The sequence below is a fragment of the Equus przewalskii genome, chromosome 23 (assembly GCF_037783145.1).
Source record: "Equus przewalskii isolate Varuska chromosome 23, EquPr2, whole genome shotgun sequence".
Classification (NCBI taxonomy): domain Eukaryota; kingdom Metazoa; phylum Chordata; class Mammalia; order Perissodactyla; family Equidae; genus Equus; species Equus przewalskii.
The window spans coordinates 6,441,468-6,466,142 of NC_091853.1; the positions used below are offsets into that span (position 1 = coordinate 6,441,468).

Below are 24,675 nucleotides of genomic sequence, written 5' to 3' on the forward strand. Positions count from 1 at the left end.
TGTGAATAAAATGCTCTGCTTCGTTTTCTCCACACAGGACAACATGGCCAAGCGAGTTGCAATTGTCGGGGCTGGGGTCTGTGGCCTGGCCTCCATCAAGTGCTGTCTGGAGGAAGGACTGGAGCCCACCTGCTTCGAGAGAAGCGACGACCTTGGGGGGCTGTGGAGGTTCACTGTAAGTGAAGTTTCAATAGCTTTGTCATGTGTCTGTTGGGAAAAGGCTTGACCAGTGCAAAAAGAGATTAAATTTCTTCCACAGGGGCTGGCTGCCCTGGGGAGGGGCTAGATACATCTGTTAAACAGGAGGCCGAAAAGGGTCATCGAAGTTGATAAAAGAAAGAAGCAGGGCACAGCCTGGGCTTGGGCAGGAGGTGTGTCAGGCGCCTTACAAGCTTTATCCAGAGCCAAGAGGAAGAAAAATGCACACCAAGGGTGGAACAGGATGGAGTGGCTGGGACAGGCCAGTAAAGCCCAGGACAGGGGGAGCAGGCACAGAACTGGGGATCTGAAGCAAGGCCAGAGACGCAGTGTTCAGGGCAAAGGTGTAAATGCAGCACAGGAATTTCAGCCTCTGCCTGCAAGACTGAGCAGCTTGTACTGCACCTTTGTCCAGACCTGCTCCACCTGAAGTAAAAGGACACAGACCTCAGCATAGGAGGAGTCCTATACTCGAGGTCCTGCCATCCCAACAGGCCCAATCCATGCTAAGAGCAATCAGAAGTAGATAGTGGGGCTTTGCAGTCCTTTTTTCCCTGAGCAAAAGAGAAGTAATATTCTCAAATTTCAGCAGGGCTCCATCCTGGATTGGAGGGTGGAGAGAGGTGAGGAATGAGGAAAGGCAAGTACACAGCCCACCTTTGGCTGGCTGGGGACCCAGGGGGATCAGAGGGGCCCTGCCTGAGGCTGTTGAACTGGGAAGCAAGGCAGGAAAAGCATTCAGGGAGCTCCGTGGCTCAGCCGGGGAAGCGTTGGCATCGGATCTCCCCAAAACTCCTATTTTCCCTCCTTGGGAGAGTGAGAACATTTCTCATGAGCTTCAACGTGCTAAGGAAACAGCTGCTAGGAATAGTGAAAAGAGGCAAGGTGTCAGATATTCTGGTCTCAGAGCCCCTACGGGGCTGAGGGAAAGCATTCCCCCACCAGAAGGGTAGGACTTGGAACTAGAATAAAGTTAATTATTTTCTAACTCAGTGAGCAAAGTTCCAGAGAGGCCACGGTTCCTACTTCAGTCACAGTCCTCCCAGCGTAGGCCAGCTTGGCTCACATAAAGAACTGCGCATCTTTGTTTTGTTTTTTTAATTTAAACGTTATATAGCTTTCTGGTGTACGTCATAATATAGTCAGAATTCTGTATAGATTACATCATGTTCACCACCCAAAAACTAATTATAGTCCATCCCCTCACATGTGAGCCTAATCACCCCTTTTGCCCTCCCTCCTTGAATGGTCACCACCAATCCATTCTCCATTGCTATGTGTTTGTCGCTGTTTTTTTTTTTTTTTAAGATTTTATTTTTTCCTTTTTCTCCCCAAAGCCCCCCGGTACATAGTTGTATATTCTTCGTTGTGGGTCCTTCTAGTTGTGGCACGTGGGACGCCACTTCAGCGTGGTTTGACGAGCAGCGCCATGTCCGCGCCCAGGATTCGAACCAACGAAACACTGGGCCGCCTGCAGCGGAGCGCGCGAACTTAACCACTCAGCCACGGGGCCAGCCCCTATTGTCACTGTTTTTATCTTCCACTTATGAGTGAGATCATACAGTATTTGACTTTCTCCCTCTAACTTATTTCACTCAGCATAATACCCTCAAGGTTCATCCATGTTGTCGCAAATGGCCGGATTTCATCATTTCTTAGAGCTGAGTAGTACTCCATTGTGTATAAATACCACATCTTCTTTATCCATTCGTCCCTTGATGGGCACCTAGGTTGCTTCCAAGTCTTGGCCATTGTGTATAATGCCGCAATGAACATAGGGGTGCAGGTATCTTTATGCCTTTGCATTTTCAAGTTCTTTGGATAAATACCCAGCAGTAGGATAGCTGGATCATATGGTAGATCTATTCTTAATTTTCTGAGGATACTCCATACTGCTTTCCATAGTGGCTGCACCAGTTTGCACTCCCACCAGCAGTGTATGAGAGTTTCCTTCTCTCCACATCCTCTCCAACACTTGTTGTTTCCTGTCTTGTTAATTATAGCCATTCTGACTGGAGTGAGGTGATATCTCATTGTAGTTTTGATTTGCATTTCCCTGATAGCTGATGATGTTGAGCATCTTTTCATATGCCTGTTGGCCATCCGTATATCCTTTTTTGGAGAAATCTCTAAGAACTGCACATCTTGAAAATGTGTCCAACCACCAAATGTGACCATCGAGGCATAGAGACCTCCCCAAGGGGACTAGGGAAAAGAGCACATCTGTTCCCACAACTCAAACTGCGTAGTTTCACTAGGACAGCAGAAACCTGATACCCATGCCCACTGAAGCCATTGCCAGTCAAACATGATATCCTTCCCCTGAGGAACCTCAGAATCCTTCTTAACACAATACTCTAGACAAGTACTATTAATCCATCAGAGTTGGGAGTTAGCTCACAAGATGAAACTGCTCAGGTAGAGAGGTAATTAGCAGAGTTATTTGGTTAAAGTAATCTCAGTCAAAGCAAAAAAAGTGAGTCCAGAGACCTTGGCATACTAAACAAAAATGCACCTTATATAGGTCATGGACATCTAGTTATTAACACAAAAAAGTCATTGATCTAAGAATCAACAGAAATAAGTTCTAGATCCAGCTGTGCCTAACTGGCTGTGTGACTTGGGCAGGTCAGACACCTACACACAAAGCACTGTGGGGGGACACAAAAGTGAACAGGATTCACCGTGTCCTCAGGGAGCTGTGAGGCCGAGGGGAAAAGTGCAGGACCTTGCAAGTCAGAAGCAGTGCTGTGGAGTGGAAATGAGGTCAGAATTGCATCCACTTGAGGGAAGCCAAGGAGGGTTTCATGGAAGAGATGGCACATGGTGAATTTTGAAGGATTTCAACAGGCAGAAGAGATTGAGGGGGAGACACTAGAGAGGGAATCAGTACAGAAGAAGTACTGGGCAGGCTTGGAAAATAAAAGTAGCTTATTGCTGTATGTGGTCCTTGGAAGAGAAATAATGGGAGGGGAGGGCGGTGGCTGAAGGTTTGGCCAGGGGATTTGTACTCAATTTAGAAAGCAATGGATAATGAGGAGCAGAATTCAGAAGATGTCATTGTTGTTGTTGTTATGTTTGTTTTGTTTGCATGATGGGAAGACCCAAATATGTTTATAAGTAAAGAGAAAATATCTGGAGGGTAGGAAACGATTGAATATGTAAGCCCAAATTGGAACAAGATCCTGGCAGAAAAAGGAAGTCGTGGAATTGTAGGCCCAGGCGGAAGCATTCACCTTGGAAAGGCAGAGAGAGACAGCTCCCTCAGAGACTGGAGGGGAAGGAAAAGTGAACACAGGAGAGGAATTTTGAGGTGGAGGGGAAGAAGATGCAGGAGCATGCACATCAGAGGCCTCAATTCTTTCCGGAAAATATGGCGTCTGTGGAGGGTGAGGAAGGAGTGGGCGTGGTGCACGGGGGTGGAGAATGAAGGAAAATAGACAAGGCCATGAAAAGATACCGTGAGGCCCGCGATAGGGCATCAAAAGGAGGAGAAAGAGGGTGACCCAGCAGTAGCCGAGTGAATTGGTGCCCAATTAACAAGTCATCCCAGCCCCACTGCCTCCCATTATAAAATGAGAACAGGGAACCAGTTTGGGAAATGGGTAAAAGCTGAATTACTCCAGGCCAGGAAGCAGGAAAAACCAACCCTGCCTCCATTCAGCAGCAGTCTCTTGTACTCCCTTGGGATTCCTCCAAAGCCTGATTGAAAATCCCCAAACTAGGGGACCTTGAAGGGGCCTTCCAGCTCTAGCAGGCTAGGAGCCTCCTGGGTCTTCCTAGAGACATCCTTGTCCCCCTCTTACCCTTACACACACACACACACCCCCACAAAAGTTTGGGTAGCCGTGTCAGTAACACTGTAGGTTGATCACCTCGATTGAATATTGAAGAAATAAAATGTGAGGAACTTCCTGTCACTCACTAGAACTCTTAGAGAAACTCAGTACAGGAAGGGACGATGACAAATCGCCTTCATGGAGAGCCACACTGACCTCATCTAGAGGTAAAGATACTACCCTGGTAGAAACAAATCCAGCTCCATCCTTTGCATCCCTGAAACATATTCTCGGGCTTAATAACCCTGCCTGGGATGGTCTCCCTCCTTATGGGCATCAGGGTCTTCTTCTCTGCACATGCATCCTTTCATTTATGCAACAAACATTTATTGAGCACCTACTGTGTGCCTTATGGACCACATACTTTTTAGACTCAGTGAGGGTAATGATGAAGTGTAATACTTCACCCCTTAAATCACTGAGGAATTGCTCCTCAGCTGTTTCTTCTCTAGGCTTGATTCTTTCAATTTTTCTTTAAAATCCTTATTTCAAAAATTCAGTGATCTTGGTAGGTTTCCTTTTATTCATATATTCAACAAACATTTATTGAATTCCTATTATTTTTGAGGGGGTCCACCTGACAGGCCCCTACCCTTTGGGGGCTTTCTCAAATCTCCTCTGAGTTTGTAGGTCCAAGAAGTGGACCGTGTCCACCAGTGAGAGCCTGCCTCTCATTGAGGAGAGGAGGTGACAAAGTGAAACGGGTTCTTGCTGCTCAAAGGAGAGGGAAAAAAGAAGGAAATATTTGTTCCTGGAGAACAAGAGGCGTGAATGCCATGCATCAAGAGGATGTCTCTGTTCAGGAGTGAATTTTTATCATTTTACTTCTATTTTTAAAATGGGTAAAGAGAAACCTCTGACCTGACAAAGCTCTCTTCCCACCGCCTATAATCCTCTCTGAAGGACACAAAGTTTGAGAAAGTAAATCCCCATGGTAATTGTAGAAGAATAATACAAATACCATTTCTTAAGAGCTTACCAGACACCGTTCAAAATGTGTTATAACTATCATTTCAGTTTATCCTAAGGGATATGAACTATTATCATTCTTATTTATAGCCGAGGAAACTGAGACACCGAGAGGTTAAGAAAATTCCCAAGGTCACCCAGCTAAAAATGTAGAGCTTGACTATGAAGCCAGGCCTGACTCCAGGGTCTATGCTGTCAAGAACTACACTCCATGCATTTTCAAAGTCTGTTTCACAGCTCAAGAATGAGGCCAGGCAAACCCTGGACTGTTCATGGAATCCCACCAAGTCTTTGCAGAGAGTGGTGACTTGCCCACTGCATTGCCGGACCAAAGTGGACCAGCGAGCCCTAAACCCCTCCATTCCTGCTCTCATTCTTTTCCCTCTCTCCACAGGCCAGCCCTCCTCCCCTCCAGTCATTTTTCCCTTCAAGACAAAAACGTTTCTCCTAAGTGGGCCCATCAATTCTCAGGAGGCGTGTCCTTCCACACTCGGGGTGCCGGGGCCACTGGCAGACCCACACAGAGACAATGCTAAGAGTGCCTGCAGCCGGGGGTCTGGGAATCGCTGGGCCAGGTTGCTTGTTCACTGAGGCAAACTCGAGACCCGTCTTCTCTGTGTGCACGCTAAACACTCCAGACCTGGGGGTTTTCCAGGAGAAACAATTGGTGGGAGGAAAGAGAAAGGAGAGCAAAGAGGTGGCCTGAGATTCCACCCTCAGGGGGAAGTTTCCACTCTAAACTACAGTTTCCCCTCGGCTAACACCTGTGAAACATTCGGCGTTTCCTGGAAGGTTTTCTTCTTCCTGCCCTTACAATTATCTTCCAAAGTTTGGCAAAACAGAGTAGTTGGTTTGGGTTTTTTTCTATTTTTGTTTGTCCATTTGTTTTAAGGTCCCATAAAATATGATTCCCTGGTTTATCCAATTCCAGTCAATCCCCATTACTTTCTGGTATTTAAATGTCATATTTAAGTGTCATTACAAAATGCTTTAAAATTTTGGGGGGGCCAGCCCGGTGGCACAGTGGTTAAGTGCGCACGTTCCGCTTCTCTGTGGCCTGGGGTTCGCCAGTTCAGATCCTGGGTGCAGACATGGCACCACTTGGCAAGCCACGCTGTGGCAGGTGTCCCACATATAAAGTAGAGGAAGATGGGCACGTGTGTTGGCTCAGGGCCAGTCTTCCTCAGCAAAAAGAGGAGGATTGGCAGCAGATGTCAGCTCAGGGCTAACCTTCCTCAGAAATAAATAAATAAAATAAAATTTTTTGAACTATTTTTATGGAAATCTTTACATGTATTATGCACACCTCTATCTGTCTTAAACAGTACATATTCCAAATTTAACTTTTTATTGTGGTTTACTAGAAATTGACAGTATTAGCAAAGTGTTATTGACTATGGGATGCTCTCCGATGCCAGAGAAAAGTGGGGGAGCTTGGGTCTAATTGGCTCCAAAATGTTTGTAACTGATATTTTCTCCTTAAACAATAATTTCTTCCCTTGCTGTTTGCTCTCACTTCTCAATATTACAGCTCTTTACAACTGCTCCTATTCTCTTCTTTTCTAAAACCCAGGGGAGACTTTGATCACTTTTAATTAAATCAATCCAACACTAAATTAAGTTGTAATACCAGCTTCAAGTTTAAGGATGTTCTAAAACTCTACTGTCCAATTAGGTAGCCACCAGTCTCAGAGACCATGAAATGGAGTTGATACAACCAAGGAACTAAATTTTTTATTTCATTTAATTTAAATTTATTTTCATTTTAAAACCGATACTCAATTCAGTTACTGAAGAACTTTTAAGTACAGTGTTAAGAATCTGAGTACGTGAATCCACTATATCCAATGAAAATTGAACATTTGAATTGAGATGTGTAAAATGCACACTGGATTTGGAAGACAGTATGAGAAAAAAGAAGGTAAAACGCTTCATTAATATTTTTTATATTAATTATATGTTGAAATTATAAAATTTGGGATATATTGAGTTAAATAAAATATATTAAAATTAATCTCACTTGCTTATTTTTACTTTTTTGTAATGTGGCTACTGGAAAATTTTAAATGCACATGTGACCTCCATCCCATTCCTGCTGGGGGGATTGCACTGAAGCCGTGTTACTCAGAGCACGGTCCATGGCCCAGCACGATCTGCACGGGAGCCTGTTAGAAATACAGAAGCTCAGGCTCACCCAGACCTGCTGAATCAGCAGCTACATATTAGTAAGATTCCCCAGGAGATTCTTAGCAAAATTGAGAAACACTGATCTAGGGAGCTGTGCTTCTCAAACTGTGGAGAAGAATCAGATTTTTTTTTTTGATTTCTAATCAAGTATCAACAATTGTATTTGTAAAATATAATAAAAATGTACTCTCAGAAAAATGAAAATGAAACAAAGAAAAATGTCAAAATATAACTTCAAAATTTGTATAGAGTCAAAGAACATAAAAATAAATTTTAATAAATGTCATTAAACAAACACAGAAATAAAAGAAAACAATTCCAAAAAAGTGGACACACTGTTCTTTGAGAGCATGTACATAGGCAACCAATATAGAGAATCAGTATTACACTTGTAACTTTTTGCCAAACAAAATATTATGTGTGTAATAGCAGTTTTAAAAGTGTAGGCGCACTTTTAATATGCATTATACATATTAAAATTTAAGGTTTTTAATGTGATAATTCAGCTTGTTTCTTGATTGTCAGTTGATCTGATCTGGGTTAGATGGATGGCAATGCTCTTTGCAAGGGGTAATGTGTACATAAACTGTTTCTAAGTTTTGCTTAATAATAGCACACATGGTGGAGAAAGGAGGCTCACAGAAGTATGTGCACTGGAATGGAAGAAGGGATTTTCAAAGCAGTCTCAGCAAGCTCAGGATATTCATTCTTTTAACTGCTATCCAAGATGAAGCAAGTAGTGCTATGATTTTAAAACTTATCTTCAATCCTTTATCAGCAGCCAGTTTTTATGCACTTTTGGATAACATTTGCAAACACATTGTGATATAATCCTACTCACGTGACTAGTACACAGCTCAGATCTCATGCAACTCGTCACGAGTTGGACAAAACTGACGCTGACCTCTGCCTCATTCAGCATAAAAGGAGTCCACATGCTTGGATATTGAGCAATGTCAAATTATGGCTATAAAAGTTCCTAGACATTTGCTCTCAATTTCTGACTTATCTTGTCATGGACTAGTAACAGACAGTTCACGTTGGTACTGCCCTGCCGACAGCCTCTGGGAACAGCACTGCTTTAGATCTTTCTGCAGAATGAAAGACCAGGATTTCAATAGTCCTCTTTCTCAGATGCCTTTTAGACTCCAGTTTGCATGATTTGTTCTGGATAAATGAGACTGTCAGTCGTGGGGCCACATATCAGCAAGATATAGTGAACTCATCAGTTGACGAGATCAGTGACATTAATTCAAACCACAAAGCTATGTTTATAATTGTATTCTCTGTGATCACTAGATATTTCATGCAGATATAGATTCCTATCCTTTGAGGGAATAAAGTAAGCCCTCTCCACATGTGAGGTTTGTGTTCATGTTTCCACTTTTTCATACAAATAAAATAATTTTTTTTCACAGGGAAAAAAATGAACTATACATATTCAAGAGGGTAAATAGTACTAAAATACTAAGGACCTGGGGCCAGCCCTTTGGCGCAGTGGTTAAGTTCGCACATTCCGCTTCTCAGCGGCCTGGGGTTCACCGGTTCGGATCCCAGGTGTGGACATGGCACTGCTTGGCAAGCCATGCTGTGGTAGGCATTCCAAATATAAAGTAGAGGAAGATGGCCACACATGTTAGCTCAGGGCCAGTCTTCCTCAGCAAAAAGAGGAAGATTGGCAGCAGTTGTTAGCTCAGGGCTGATCTTCCTCAAAAAAGAAAAAAATACCAAGGACCTTCCCATTAAAATCAGAACAATCTTCCATAATACATCCAAAAGACAGAGGAAATGTATGTTAAAGACCTTACTAAAACTGCTTATTAGTCAACCTGTAGTAGTTGTTTGAGATGTTGATACTTGCTAGTCATTCAAGTCAAAACTGGGGGTGAAAAATTGGTTAGTGTTGCACCATGCACGCAGTTGTCCAACCTAGAAACCTTTGACCTCCCTCTCCCAACTCCTAGATCCAAACGGTTTCACAATCCTATCTGTCCTACCTTACTGCTGCCTCACGGATCCCACCTCTCTCCGTTTCCGCTGCCATTGCCTCCCGCAGGCCCTCATTAGCAATCAAGTGGATTTGTGTTTCACACTCTGAAGGAGCCTCCTTCCCTCCTTTCCAGATGCCTCTAATTCATCTTTTGTAAAACCAACATTATCTTTCCAAAATTTAACATGAATCACTTCCATGTTAAAACATTCAGAATACTGCCATAACCTTCCCATAAAATCCAGATTCCTTGACTATAGATACAAAATCCTTCACAATCCGAAACCCCTTCCCCATAATCCTTTCAACGACACCCTGTGAAACCAAAGTATCCAGCAATTGTCCATCACCCAGATGCTGCTTTCTGGCTCTGGGCTATTTCCACTTCTCCTGTACTTTCCAGTGATACTGTGTGAATCTGAACAGGTGAGTTCATCCCAGGTTTATTTGTTAGAACATAATGAATAAAATTATGATTCTGATCACGAAATTCATAGTATCCAGTGCTCACCATTTCTATAACAAGTCTCATTAGAAAGGGTCACCTTAATCTTGGTCAGTGTTGGAAATGTCTAAATGTAACATCTATTTCATACGTGTGTATGCACATGCGCAAACACACACATGCTCTTGTGCCTGCACTGTTTGTACAGGAACATGTTGAAGAAGGCAGAGCCAGCCTCTACAAGTCTGTGATTTCCAACAGCTCCAAGGAGATGTCTTGTTACTCAGACTTTCCATTCCCAGAAGACTGTCCAAGTTATGTGCCAAATTCTCGATTTCTGGAATATCTCAAGATGTATGCAAACCGGTTCAACCTTCTGAAATGCATTCAATTCAAGGTAAGACCCGGAACGTCAGATAGCAGTCAAGAAGTATTTCCCACCTATTTTCTATAATCTCTCTATAGCCAAGCCCTGGAGTCTTTAGATGAGATAAGGAACGGGCAGGACAACCGATGACGTCTGGCTGGTTTCCGTTTCCCCTTGTGCTTACATCCTCTGGAGGTGGAGGTGGATACTTTGAGTAAGGATTCACATGTGTAAATTTTTAGTTTGCCATCCTTAAATCCAAGTGTCCAAAGAGACTTAAAAATAGCAAACCACATTTTCAGCTTGGGCGAAATGCCTGCTCGTGGCGACACTGATAACTCCTACCAGCCCCTGAGTACTTGCTTCCTGAGCAGCCCTTTATAGGAATGGACCTGTGCAATGGCCCACACACAAGACAACCTCACCACCTGAAGGAAATCTTTTCTAGGTATCCTTGGGAATAGAAAACTCTTGGAATATTGTTCCTCTGGTAGAACCTACCCACCTCCCTCCCCATTTCAGAGGACAGAGATGAAAGGAAGGTAGAAGGACATGGGCAAATGAATAGATCCTTTCTTTTTTCCTGTTCTCCCTTCTTCTCGAAGAAACACATGGAAATCCATGGGTCTCCCTTCTCCCATCTACCTCCCTGCCAGATATGGGGGTGGTAAGGGATTCATAGGGAATTACACAGAGAAAGCAATGTGAATGGAAAGCTTGACTAAAACAAGTAGCAAACAAGATTCAAATTCACAACCTGAAAAGTACTCCTGATCAAAACAAAATTACTATCTCGAAGAGATATCTGCACCTCCGTGTTCATTGCAGCATTATTTACAATAGCCAAGACACGGAAACAACCTAACAGTCCATTGATGGAGGAACTGATAAAGAAAATGTGTTCTATATGGATAGATAACGGAATATTATTCAGCCATTAAAAATGAAGGAAATCCTGCCATTTGCAACAACATGGATGGATCCTGAGGACATTATGCTAAGTGAAATAAGTCAGACAGAGAACGAAAAATACTGCATGATCTCACTTACATGTGAAATCTAAAAAAATCAAACTCATATAACAGAGAAACAATTGGAGATTGCCAGAGGTTGGGGGGGGGGGGGCGGAATGGATGAAGGTGGTCAAAAGGTACAACCTTCCTGTTTTAAGATGAGTAAGTTCTTGGGATGTGATGTACAGCATGGTGACTATAGTTGGCAGTACTGTATCGTATATTTGAAAACCGCTAAGAGAGTAGATCTTAAAAGTTCTCATCTCAAGAAAAAAATTCTGACTATGTGAAGTGATGGATGTTAGCTAAACTTACTCTAACAATTGTTTTGCCATATAAACATATCTCAAATCATTGTTGTACAACTTAAACTTGTACAACGTTAGATGTCAATTATATCTCAAAAAAACTGGAGAAAAATTAAAGTACTCCAGTTTCCGAAAGAGTATTTTATCCCACTTCCTTATTTTACAAGGGACACAGTAAAACTAAAACACTACCATAGTGAATGGATATAATACCCATAAGTATTTTTTAATGTATCAGAGTTCCTGAATCTGAAGCATTTTCTTTACTACATGCTGCCTCAGCTTGCTTTAAAATAACTGAAAAAGAAAAGCAAAAAAGCTAGATGTTCACAAAAGTTTTAAGAAAGTACACATAGGGCCAGCCCGGTTGCATAGTGGTTAGGCTCATGCGCTTCACTTTGGCAGCCCACAGTTTGCTGGTTTGGATCCCGGTTGCGGACCTACACATGCCTCCTCACGCTGCATGTGGCGTCCCACATACAAAACGGAGGAAGACTGGCACAGGTGTTAGCTCAGGAACAATCTTCCTCAGGTAAAAAGAGGAAGATCGGCAACAGATGTTAGCTCAGGGCCAATCTTCCTTGCCAAAAAAAAATTTTTTTTAAAACAAAAAGTACACACAAGCAGCTATCTGTGAGAGGTTTTGTTCTTCTTTCTTCCCTATGCATTCCAAATTTGCAATAATGAACTTTCATTATTTTTAATATAAAATAAACTTTATTTTGAAAGATTTTTAATTAACTGAAAATTTACATTGACAGAGTTGCTAATACAAATGTAGAAATCCAACAAGCACTTCAAATGTTATAAACCAAACAGTAAACCTGTCAGGAAGGACGTGAGAAGCCTGTCTTCTTTGAAAACTGAAAAAGAAGAAAAGGCAACAAAGTCTCTTGGTCAGTGGAGCATTTATGCTTTCAAATTTGACTTGTAAATTTATTTTATATATTTTCTGAATCAGAACCTAGTACCCATGGACATATATGTACTCAATGGGGACAAAAATTAGACTATTGGAAATTTGGACTACTCCCAAAAAATTCAGGCCATGAAGTTAGCACTTTTCAAGAGTTGTCTAGATCTGGGAAAAACTTCAGCAACGTTTTCTATAAGACTTTTCATAAGCTAAGATACTTGGGACCAAATTTATATTTTCAATTATACATTATCCATGTCTCTACCAAAGGAACTGTTGTAAAAGAGACAGCTCTATGGGAAATATACGTAATAGAAAGAATAATGAATACAACAGAAGACTGAGGTTATCATCTTGACTCTACCACTTACTATGAGAATTTGAGCAAATCACCTCAAATCTTCAGACCTCCCCACCTCTCTTAAATACCCATCTACAACTCTAAGCTTAGAATACTTCCATCAAGGAAATTATGATTAATCTGATAGCCCAGTTAGATATATAGGGTTACGTTTATCAATTATGTTTAGTCTGGGCTCTAGAACACTTGAAATGTCAATTAGCACATCAGTCAGCAAGCCCTCACTGGAAACTTGACAACTATTAATCATGTCTATGATTCTTTTTTCAGACTAAAGTCTGCAGTGTAACAAAACGCCCAGATTTTGCCGTCACTGGCCAATGGGAGGTAGTCACTCTGCGTGAAGGAAAGCGGGAGTCCGCCATCTTTGATGGTGTGATGGTCTGCATTGGTTTTCTCACTAACCCATTTTTGCCACTAGACTCCTTCCCAGGTAAGGCATTTTCTGCAGCTGACCTTAATTTGTCTCATGGGAACCGTCGTGATACTGGACTGGTCTGGGAATGAATTCCTATGATTCCTCCGTTAAATAGTTAAAGTGATGAGGTATAAGGGATTTTTTTCTAACCAGCATTTCCTGGCCATTTTTTGGCTTTCATGTGTTCCAAACAACCTATGAGTACGGAAGAGTAGAATGAATAACAAATAAGCAGTTTTATACTTCTCCAGCTTTCAGTGTCCCTCCCTAAGTGCCTGGCAGCAGTTGCACGTCTTCTAAGATGCGGGATGCTTATGCAAGTTGCTAACCTCAGCAGAGCACATAGCTAGAGCTGAGTTTAGAGGCCCACAAAGGTCACTTGGCGAATAAAGGAAAAACTCATCTGGTTTTTGTTTGTTTGTTTTATAGAAGTTTAGTTGGATCAGAGGTTTACGGCATTGAGTCCATAAACCTCTGGGAGGGAGATGAGTCCTGGGAGGCAAGTTAAGACATCTTTGGGTCTCAGTTTCTTTATCTGGCTTTTGCAGCCATGATCCATGTTAATCTATGCCAAATTTCTATTGGATTACAACTCAGAAGGAATAGAAAATACAATGGTTTGCTTTATTTCATCTGCCGTAAGGATTCAAAAAGTTAAAACTTTAGGAAACTTTTTTCTGAATCATCTAAATATGACCTGGAGTGATCTCAGGCCTCATCTTATAATAAACTCACGTACTTCCAATGGCCCTTGGTCTGTGCCCAGAGGTTAATCAAGTCAGGTCAAGTTAGGATAAAGCATATCCTGAAAACTGCCATAGAAGAGAGTTCTTGAATTGGAAAGCACCAAGTTCAGTCTTCTTCCCAACGCAGAAAACTCTTCTCCAGCATCCCTGAGAGACTCAACAGCCTCTGCTTGAACACATTCAACAATGAACTCTCACCACCCCACAGGACAACCCAATCCTTTGTCAGTTCTTGCCTGCAGAGAAAATCCCTGAGCAACAAGCTACTCCAAACTCCCAGGAAAGAGTGCCTGGCACAGGATCTCTCCAAGAATCCAGAAAGTTCCATGGAATAGGGAGTACACTGCATTTATTCGGCACCTACAGTCTATTGCATAAGGTGCTAAGAATATAGAGGTAGATAAGATACGTAGCCTTTATAGAAGGAATAAATAGTGTTTCATAGGAGTCCAGTGGAGGAATCACAATCTATATATGACCCGGGGTATTATCAACTCATTCTACAACACTCACGTCCTCCAGGGATTCTGGATCTGCCCCCTAGGGGTCACTCAGGTCAAGTCAGATTAAGATAAAGCATACCTTGAAAGCGACTGAGCCAAGGTATTCAGTTTGAACAGGATGAGCTGGGGATCCAGGAGGTATAGAGTCTAGGATACACAATTAACAAGCTGTATAATCTTGGGCCTTCCACTTAACCTTTCTAAGCCTCTGTTTTTTTGTCCACAAATTGAGGGGCTTGGACCACCCACTTATGCAACAGCATACAGCACAAATCACAAATCAAGCGAGCAGAGCTCTGCAGAATGTGTAGTCCTTCTCAATATTCGTCTTACCAGCCACCACCAATTGGCCATTTGAAATCCCCGGCTACATGATTGCTAAGGAGCCTTTGAGCTCTAAAATTTTGTGTCTTTAGACTTAAAATGGAATCCTCCAAATCTCACCATCTCCCTCTCTGCCTCACAGCAGACTTGCCTAATCTGTACACACTCCCTGGGGTAGTTGTTAACTATTAGAAAAATTCAAATTCTTTCAAGACATTCAAAAGCATGTCATGAGCTCCGGAGGTAATTCCAAAGAAAATGTTCCAAACGGTCTTAGTAAAAATAATAGGTATCACAGAATAAATGCATAAATTCCCAAGATGACTATTTTTATTCTTTCAGATGTATACACTCTGGTGTGTTTCCTAACACAACCACATTCACCTAATAAACTTTCTTTCTCTGTACTCCTGTAGTATAAGAGGAGAAATTATTAGTCTGATAGGAGACCCAGCCACAGAGTCTCCTTTTTGCCCATTTATGATCCAAAAGAGCCCAACCCAGAGAGAATCTACAATAATCTAACATCCAGGGATAATTCCATGATTCTCATTAAGCTCGTCTAGTTCTCACTTCTCTGCCCTTATCTGATCTATATTGTCCGTGTGCTGAGTTAATATTTGAACTTAGTTATCGTTAAATTCTAAAAGCTCTGGATTGTGGTTGGGTTTTAAGTGGGATTCATGTCATAGTTCAAATGATTCAAGATGAACTGAAGAGTTACCAGGTGTTGATAAGGCTACTTGTCACAGGCGTCCATGTTTAACCCCTGAGAATCTAGATAGCTCATCACTTTTTCTGGAAAACAACAGGTTCTTTGTGTAGTCCATATTACTTTTGCTTGTGTTGTGAAACCTTGAGAGTATTCTCCAAAACACTCCATTCTCGTTTGATGTTTCAACGAGCTTTGGCATCAACTGCCTGCGATATCCTGTCTGGTTAGAACAGCAGATCTAATCCGAAGTGGAACTAACATAGTCCCCCTTTCTCTGAGGCAGCTCTGGCCAACTCAGCAATTGCAGCCTCAGTTACCATCGGTTCCCAATGTAAACTATCAGTGAACTTGCCACACATACATGGATCTTTTGGAATAGGAATCACATTTTATTTACTTTATTTCCCCGATATCATCTAGCACAGGGCAGGTGTCCAAAAACGTTTGCTGAATTGAGTGGAGGCACTGACTCCTAATTCCCTTTAACTTCTCTGCTCTTGCTTCTTGCTTGTGAAAAGCTCTACATAAATCGAATATTAGTAAATAGACTATTACAGTCCCATTGATTGCTATCAACTTTTAAATGGTGATGACTCCTTACACTTTCGCTCAGTAAGTATGCCATGATATTTCAACTTAGTAGTTAATCATCTAGTAAATAAAATTAAAGGCCTATGTAGTGAGACGGAGTAAGTACATCCATTAAATAAATAATCACTCACTAATTTCTGTATCATGTAAAGTCATGTATTCACAGTTCAGATTTTCTTAAAATCAAGTATGCTATTAAAAACAACCTAAATAGTCTGTCAATCATTCAGTTATTAACTGAACAATACTTATGTTTTATTCACTGATCCTGTAATTTCTCTACTTGACTTATTTTTTTCTATAGGTATAAATACCTTTAAAGGCCAGTACTTTCATAGCCGACAGTATAAACATCCAGATATATTTAAGGACAAGAAGGTTCTTGTGATTGGAATGGGAAATTCCGGCACTGACATTGCTGTGGAGGCCAGCCACGTGGCAGAGAAGGTACCATTCTTGACGTTGCTTAGTGAAGAGCTTTATCTTCAGACGCATGCCTCAAGCAAACAGTGTACGACACCATGATAAATGAGGAAAGGTTTGAAAATGCCTAAAACACACACATGTACAGGAAGCAGATTTTTTAAAGTACTTTTTTCTTAAACGTTCATAAATTTTACTGCAAATTCTGTCATCTTTCATCCAAAACCACTTCTCTTCCTATTTTTGTCATTTTCCTACTCATCCAACAAGAGTTACAAGAGATGTCTGTTTCTTACCCAGTCCCATAGGTCAGAAAGTCCTGGCAGTTTTTCCCTGCTAAGATCTCCCATTTGCTCCCTTCTTTCCTTATTAATTGCCACCGCCATCATCAGATCCGTACTACCCCGCACTAAGATCATTGAATTGTCCTCATGATAATAATTGTAGAAATAGTTGCTATTTATTGGGGCTCACTCTGTGCTAAGTGCTTCACTATATGCTTGACTGCATCACGCAGTCATCAAACAAGACACTGAAGTAGGTACTGTTAGTATTCTTGACTACAGATGAAGAAACTGGGGCTCAGAGAGGTTAAGCAACCCACCTAAAGTTGTACCTCTAGCAGGTGGTAGAGCCAGTCTTCAAACCCAACCTCTTTGCTTCAAAGCCCCTGCTCCTAACTCTACCCTGCAGCCCTGCCCTGCGCCCCCAGTCCACGCACCCACGTGCAATAATCCATCCAGATGGCCAACCACCAACAAACACACCCTCCGAAAAGCCTGCTCTCATTATGACACTCTCATGTTAAAAAGCTTCTAATAACTCCCCTTACCTAGAAAAAATAAGAAACTGCAGATGCATTGGCCCCGCATTATAGTGTTCTCCATATTCAGGTCCACATCTGCCATTTTAACGTTATCCCCCACTGTTTTCCCACAGAATCATCAACTGCAGCCCACAGGTCTTCTCAGCCCTTGCAATTCCCGTGCCTCTATCTTTCCCTTGGCCTGCACCACACCCCTCCCTCTGCACTGCTCTTTTCTCTTTACAATGTACATTTCCATTCCAGCTATCTCACCCCAACACAAAGTGATCCCTCCCTAGTAAGAATTTATGTATTAATTGTTGTTTACACTCCTCAGTTGGCACTTTTTAATTCTTAGTATTGCTAATTACTTTTTATCGTATACGTTTTCTTTCTAACTATGCTATAAACTCATTGAGAGCCATTCAGCCAAGAGACATATATTGACTGTTGGCTTCCGATACGCGGAATGCTGTGCCAGGCACTGGGGATACGCTGCAGAACAGAACGACAAAAACAAGATTCCCACTATCAGGGAGCAGAGAGTCATGGGGAAAATAGATGCCAAGTCAATAAGTATAAATACCTAGATCAATAATGGCAAGAATGAAAATAGCTACTAATAAAAAGGATTGAGGGGCCAGCCCCATGGCCGAGTGATTAAGTTCACGTGCTCCGCTTTGGTGGCCCAGGGTTTCGCCGGTTGGAATCCTGGGCGCGGACATGGCACCACTCATCAGGCTATGCTGAGGCAGCGTCCCACATACCACAACTAGAAGGACCCACAACTAAAATATACATACAACTATGTACTGGGGGGCTTTGGAGAGAAAAAGGAAAAATAAAATCTTTAAAAAAAAGTAAGAAAAAGTGTTGGGAGTGTATACCTTTGATATTCCCTTCTGGGACTTTAGAAAAAGGACTCAATGATCAATTGATTGATTGATTGACTGACTGATTGACTTGGAGAGACTTAGCAGTTTGGTGGAGCTATCCTGAAGGAAAAGAAAGGAGGTCCTGAAACAAAATGATCACAGTCCCATCTACCGAGATGACCATATGTGGGTAGCATATTATTATTTCTATTTCTCTAATCATTTAGAAACTTCTTCAGTCGGAGAATATACTTTGGCATCCATCTTGTCATTTCTATATCAACAAAGAAACTCCTCTTGAGGAGAACATAGTTCATTTCTACCAAAATATCCTATCCAGTTGCACATCCTGACACAGAGGCAGGTTCAGTGCAAATATGAGCAGGGGTCAGCCCCGCAGCCGAGTGGTTAAGTTCAGGCGCTCCACTTCAGCGGCCCAGGTTTCACCAGTTGGGGTCCTGGGCACAGACCTACACACCACTCATCAGGCCATGCTGTGGCAGCGTCCCACATGGAAGAACTAGAATGACCTACAACTAGGATATACAACTGTGTACTGGGGCTTTGGGGAGAAAACAAAAATGAAAATTGGCAACAGATGTTAGCTCAGGGCCAATCTTCCTCACCAAAAATAAAAGCACACTTTAAATAAATAAATAAATAGCCTACTCGTCCATTTAAAAAAATACATGAATAATGTCAGAATCATTGATATGCTCCTAGTTCTTGCCCCCACATATCCCGTGTAGAATATACTGCTCCATTTTAAAGCCTAACAAAAACACTGACACTGTGGCCGTGGTCACCATGCCCCAGTTTGTTGGAGAAAAAACTATCTGTTAAATCAATCGTTTTGTATGCAAAGTAACAGATTGGTTGACTAAATCTTTCAATTTTAAACAGTTGTATAGACCACTCCTTATTGCATAGATACCAAAACGATTATTAGCTTAGTGACCTCAGTCAGCTGGTAAACTCAAACAGCCGATCAGGGAAAAAAAAATATTTCACCAAAACAAATTGTACTGTCAGTTCAAACAATGGATTCTTTTGAAATCCTTCCTAGACAACTTTTAATTGCTGCCATACCCTGTTATTACTGCCCACAATTAACGTACAAAGTTGTTCATTCGCCTATTTATTGTCTTCTTACATGAGACTTTAAGCTCCCCATGTCTTGCCACCACAGCTCATTGACCACAGTGTCTAGCATTGAGGCTGATAAGTACTCTGTGACAAGTCCTAAGGCATTTTTACACTCTAGATACTCAATCCATTATCTGAAAAGAATGACTTTAAAGTAGGAGTTAGAGGAACCAAAACTATCTTGTCAGGGACATATTTTGAGAGTGTCAGACTTTTTGGTGCCGTTCAATTCATGATCTTTTCAAACGTCCGACCAGGCCAGCCCCGTTCACTGTGTGAAACTGACTGACCTCTTTGATTGCTTCCAGGTGTTCCTCAGCACCACTGGAGGGTCATGGGTGGTCAGCCGAGTCTGTGACGCAGGGTACCCATCCGACATGGTGATGCAGACTCGATTTGAGAACATGTTCATAAATTGTCTCCCAACTCCAATTGTAAATTGGTTGATGGCAAAAAGGATGAACAGATGGTTCAATCATACAAATTATGGCTTGGTTCCAAAAGACAGGTAAATACAGTGTATCTGCCGAGGGCTATCAGGAAGAAGGCACCTCAATCCTTCCAGTGGCATATCCAAACCAGGCAATTACGCAAAAACATGATTGAGTATGAAGGAAAACTTCATACCAATTTACTTGATCATAATACTAACTGTTTTGGAGTTCTCAGTAAGTGAAATTGTGTATTTCGTCTTGTCAACAACCCTTTAAAGTGAGTATTACTGTAATCTCCCTTTTATTGTGGGTAAACTGAGGCTTAACGAAGTTCAGTCACTTGCCCAAACTCATTTAATAATAGTGAGCTCTGTGACCTTGGCAAGGTACTTAAGCCTCAGCTGCAGCAATCAAAGGAGAACGATCTGTCTAATATTCTTTCGACAAAAGCAACACGCTTGCCTTGTTTCACTGTGTGGGAAAAGTTGACTGCCCTTGTGGCCCTTCACCATCTCTAATAGCAGTGCCTTCTTGCCCGTGTCAAGATGACCTTTGTTTTCAGTCTTTCCTTTCAGTTATAACCTACAATTTATCCTGTTAACAAGAATCAATAGTTTTGCCTCCTCGTTCATTGTTTCTACAATGATATTCCATTATCAGGGTGCACAGCCTGGAGATCCTGTCTGATCTTCCTCCAGATTTCACTCTGGACCAGCACGGATCAGGTGGCACCCAAGCCACCACTGACGGCATGCAGCTTCCTGCTACAGGCACTTCTTTCCTCTTGCTCTCTTCATCCTTCTCTCGTGTACCTTCCTCTCACCCTGATCCGCCCTTCCCTCTTTTGTCTCCATCTTTTCCTTCCTTATTTCTTGCTTACTCTCTTCCATCTCCTACCTGCAAGCCTCTCAGAGGTTTTGACCCTTTCCACTAGAGCTTTCTCTACCATAAGTTTTATCTAGCCTGGATGTTAGCTCGTGGAACTATAAAGAATTTGACTTAATCCCATATACCCTAGAAAACGTGAAAGGAGCCTGAGGAATGATAATCCCTTCTCTCTTGGATTTATTTAATCCTTTATCAGTTCCAAAGTTCTTGCATATATACTATTTCATATGCTCTTCATCCTCCCCAATGAACTAAGGATGGCAAGTATTAGTACCCTTATTTTACAGATGAATAAAAGCAAGCCTGCAGGGACCAAACGACTTTCCCAAGCTCTGTTAAGTTTAGACTTTGGACAAGAAGCCACCCTTACTACCTCCTATGCCAGTGCTCTTTCCATTTTATCACACTGTCTCTTTCTCTGCATTCACTATAAGCCAAAAATGGCTCAGCTTATTTAAAACCAGCTCACAGAGTATTTGTTTAGTGATTCCCAAGGCATACCCAGAAAAAGATAATTCTGCCCTTGTTCTTTTTAAACACATGCATGTTTTCCTTATACAATTGCTTCCTACGAGGAGAGAGCTTCCAGGCGTTCTCAGCTGATGTAGAAGTCCCTGGTTTCCCTTGTAGTCCTTCTCTCCAGCTATCTCTACAGTGATAGTGACAGCTGAATGCTGAAATTCAGCAAAGGAAACAGGAGCCAGGAAAGCTCTCACCTCCTTCTCCTCAGGCTTCCAAACTCTGGTTAACGATAAGCACACTTCATCATCCTTTCTGGACATTCATGAATCCCCTCGCACAGAGGTAACTTCTCCCAAGACTGGCACCTCCTGCCTAGCCAGGGGGAGAGTTCCAGAATGAAGAGCGGAAGGAGGGAGGGCTGGCTGCATTGTTCACTGGCAGTTCTCTTCTCTGTCTATGATTTTGTTTAGGACTCGGCTGAGAGAGCCTGTGCTGAATGATGAGCTCCCAGGCCGTATCATCACTGGGAAAGTGATCATCAAGCCAAGCGTAAAGGAGGTGAAGGAAAACTCCGTCATATTTAACAACACCCCAAAGGAAGAGCCCATTGATATAATTGTCTTTGCCACTGGATACACCTTTGCTTTCCCCTTCCTTGATGAGACGGTAGTGAAAGTTGAAGATGGCCAGGCGTCACTATACAAGTACATCTTTCCTGCACATCTGCAAAAATCAACCCTGGCCATTATTGGCCTCATCGACAGCTTAGGCTCCAGAATACCCATGGGAGAAATACAAGCCCGATGGGCTGTTCGTGTCCTGAAAGGTAAGTGCATGAGAAACAGCTGGGCACATGTTTTCAGTTTGCCATGGGATTTTGGATACTGGAAATCTCCAGACCACCCCCGGCTCTGATCTAAAACAAGAGAATCTTTAAAAGCAGGATCCATTTTATTGTTCACTGAATTACACTATCATAACGAGTTTGTGCCATTACCAGCACAAAGGATAAATGAGGGGGTCAAAAAACATAAGTTGTATCTACCTGTTATTTTGCCTGAATCAATTGGTTCAATTAAAAATCAAAAGTTCAATCAATTGAGGGATATAATTCAGTTAAACCAGTGGTGAGATTCTGTCTTATCAAATAACTAGTGAGAGAACCAGATACTTCTGTTTTCAGCTGGCGGTATTATTACCAGGAACACACCGCCAGTCCACGTAGACTGCTAATATTTTTGCCAGAAGAACAGATGAGTATATGGCTACTAGAAACAAAACAGGAGCAGTGGGTTAAGCATCTTTACCCACCAAGTAAGCACCTAGGTCTAAAGTTAAGTTGCATTTTCTGTTTGTTTGTTTCATAGGTGTGAATAAGTTACCACCACCAAGTGTCATGATAGAGGAAGTTAACGCAAAAAAAGAAAACAAGCACAGTGGGTAAGTTAGCTACAAATACACCCTTTTTGAATCATAACTGAAATTGGTAAAACAACAGCAAAGAGAGGTGAGTTACACTGGAGAAAAAAGAAGCACCTGAGACTTAGAGGAAAAACACTAGGATCAGTAGTTTAAGGAGAGAGGAGGGAAAAGGACATAGAGAAGTTTTAATGTCCCCAAATCATCACTTCAGACCAGGATTAGCTAACACCACATGGAGTTTGGATTCTAAATCAAAATATAATTAACCCTCATCTACCAGACACGGTATTCAGTGCCTTATCCATAAGCAGCAGGCAGACTGCCATGTTCATCCTCCGACACTAGAAGGGTCTGCTCATTCATTCATTCACAAATCTATTCAGTTCTGTTGTCTTTATTCAGACTGCTACCAGGAGTCAGCACACTACGGCCTGTGCGCCAAATCGCTGACCGCTTGCTTTTCTCTTTAACGTTTTTAAATGGTTGGAGAAGAAGAGGAAGAAGAAGAAGATTTTGTGATGTGTGAAAATTGTATGAAACTCAAATCACGGTGGCCATCAATAAAGTTTTCTTAGAACATAGCCCCACTCGTTCACTTGCGTATTGTCTAGGGCTGCTTTTGAGTTATAAGAGCAGAGGTGAACAGTTGAGGCAGAGGCCATAGTACGGCCCTCAGAGCCTAAAGTATTTACCATCTGGCCTTTTGCAGAATAAGTTTGCCACCCCTTCTCTGGAGGACAGGTGTTCCCTTGTGCTCGGCTTTTTGGTTACCACTTGAGGGCCAGGGGTAAAGGAAGGGAGAGGGCGGCAAAGGAGGGAGTCTTGGGGACGCCCACTCTCACTCCTAATCCAACTAACACATCTCTGGTTTTATCTGTTTTACTGTTTATCTGTTTTGGCCTTTGATATAAATTTTCCCTTGAAAAAGGGGTTTCTGTAGCAGGAAAAAAAGTTTTAAAATCACATATATATTTCCAAAACTCTATCCTTGTCAAAGTGCTCAATCCCAAAACAGACATTTGAGATGTCTCTTCTTCATCCTCAACCTGCAACATGATTTGGTCTCCATTATGGGGCTGTAGGGTAACACTGATGATTAATTCAGCTATACAATGTGAAAGCTTCCTGTCACATAGGCCAATCAACGACCCTAGAGACTAATACTAGCCTTACAGGGAATGCTGTCCTATTGATTTTTGCGGCTTTTTACATTATTCAAATCTACCAATAATTGGGTATTAGAAAGATTTAGGAAGAGTAAAATTATGTAAAATCTTTTTTTCTAGAAATTGCTAATCATTTGACAGAAGAACTAAGGTAATACTAAACGCATTATGAGCATTTGGAGCTCTGTACATACAGAGTACCTTCTCGGGGAACCCATCTTGTATTTAAATAATTCAATGAGACCATTAGACAGCTATGGGCACAGAGGGAAGAATACAGAGCCATTCCAAATTTTGCAGCATCGTTGTTTACTTTTGGCATTTTTACTTGTTCTAAAGTTATCATTATTTTATCTTTTTGTCTCCCCCTTTATCCCCAAACTTCCTTTATAAAGGTTTGGCTTACGTTACCGCAAAGTTTTACAAACAGGTTATATTGCCTACGTAGATGAGCTCCTGACCTATATGAACGCAAAACCCAACCTGTTCTCTATGCTCCTGACGGATCCACGCCTAGCTTTGACCGTCTTCTTTGGCCCATGCACACCGTACCAGTTCCGCTTGACTGGCCCAGGGAAATGGGAAGGAGCCAGAAATGCCATCTTGACCCAGTGGGATCGAACAATCAAGGCCACCAAAACTCGAACTGTAGAAGAACCCCCATCTCCCTTTGCAAGTTTACTTAAACTCTTCAGCTTTCTAGCTTTGCTTGTGGCCATTTTCCTGATTTACTGTAAGTAAAAGATTACCTTAATGGCTCATCAGATGCACACAGTAGATTTTCAGTGCTCTGCTTCCTCCCTTACAGCACCATTGCCTTCACAGCTCTGAGCCACATCTGAGTAATGAAGGCTACCTCCTGCCCTTCCGTGGCTGGCCGCAGGCCTACTGCTGGTACCCCTGAGCCTCTCCCAGCTCCATCTCCTTCTAATGCTAGAGGAAGACAACCAAGATTTCTGTGCATTTGAAGACTGTGGGAAAGTTCCAAGTTCATTTTAGAAGAGAGAGCTGCTCTGGATAGCCCTCTGAGCAATCAAACTCTTTGCCACATAAAGTACTTTCATGGATCTCAACTAAAACCCCCTACTTCACAAAAGATATGGCTGTACTAAAATGGTGCTCTTATGGTATCAGCTGATTAAAAAGAGAAAAACAAACTAGAAA

The 24,675-nt window shown here is 42.0% G+C and overlaps 1 protein-coding gene across 1 annotated transcript in view; it reads left to right on the forward strand.

Moving 5' to 3' along the window:
- Window positions 1-24,675, forward strand: part of FMO1 (flavin containing dimethylaniline monoxygenase 1) — a 33,966-nt gene extending 9,291 nt beyond the window's left edge. The window contains exons 2-9 of the mRNA XM_008535777.2: window positions 38-175; window positions 9,837-10,025; window positions 12,864-13,026; window positions 16,195-16,337; window positions 19,448-19,647; window positions 21,394-21,749; window positions 22,291-22,363; window positions 23,907-24,675. Coding sequence (XP_008533999.1) covers window positions 44-175; window positions 9,837-10,025; window positions 12,864-13,026; window positions 16,195-16,337; window positions 19,448-19,647; window positions 21,394-21,749; window positions 22,291-22,363; window positions 23,907-24,252 — 1,602 coding nt within the window. The 5' untranslated portion in view covers window positions 38-43 and the 3' untranslated portion in view covers window positions 24,253-24,675. The remainder of the gene's footprint in view (window positions 1-37; window positions 176-9,836; window positions 10,026-12,863; window positions 13,027-16,194; window positions 16,338-19,447; window positions 19,648-21,393; window positions 21,750-22,290; window positions 22,364-23,906) is intronic.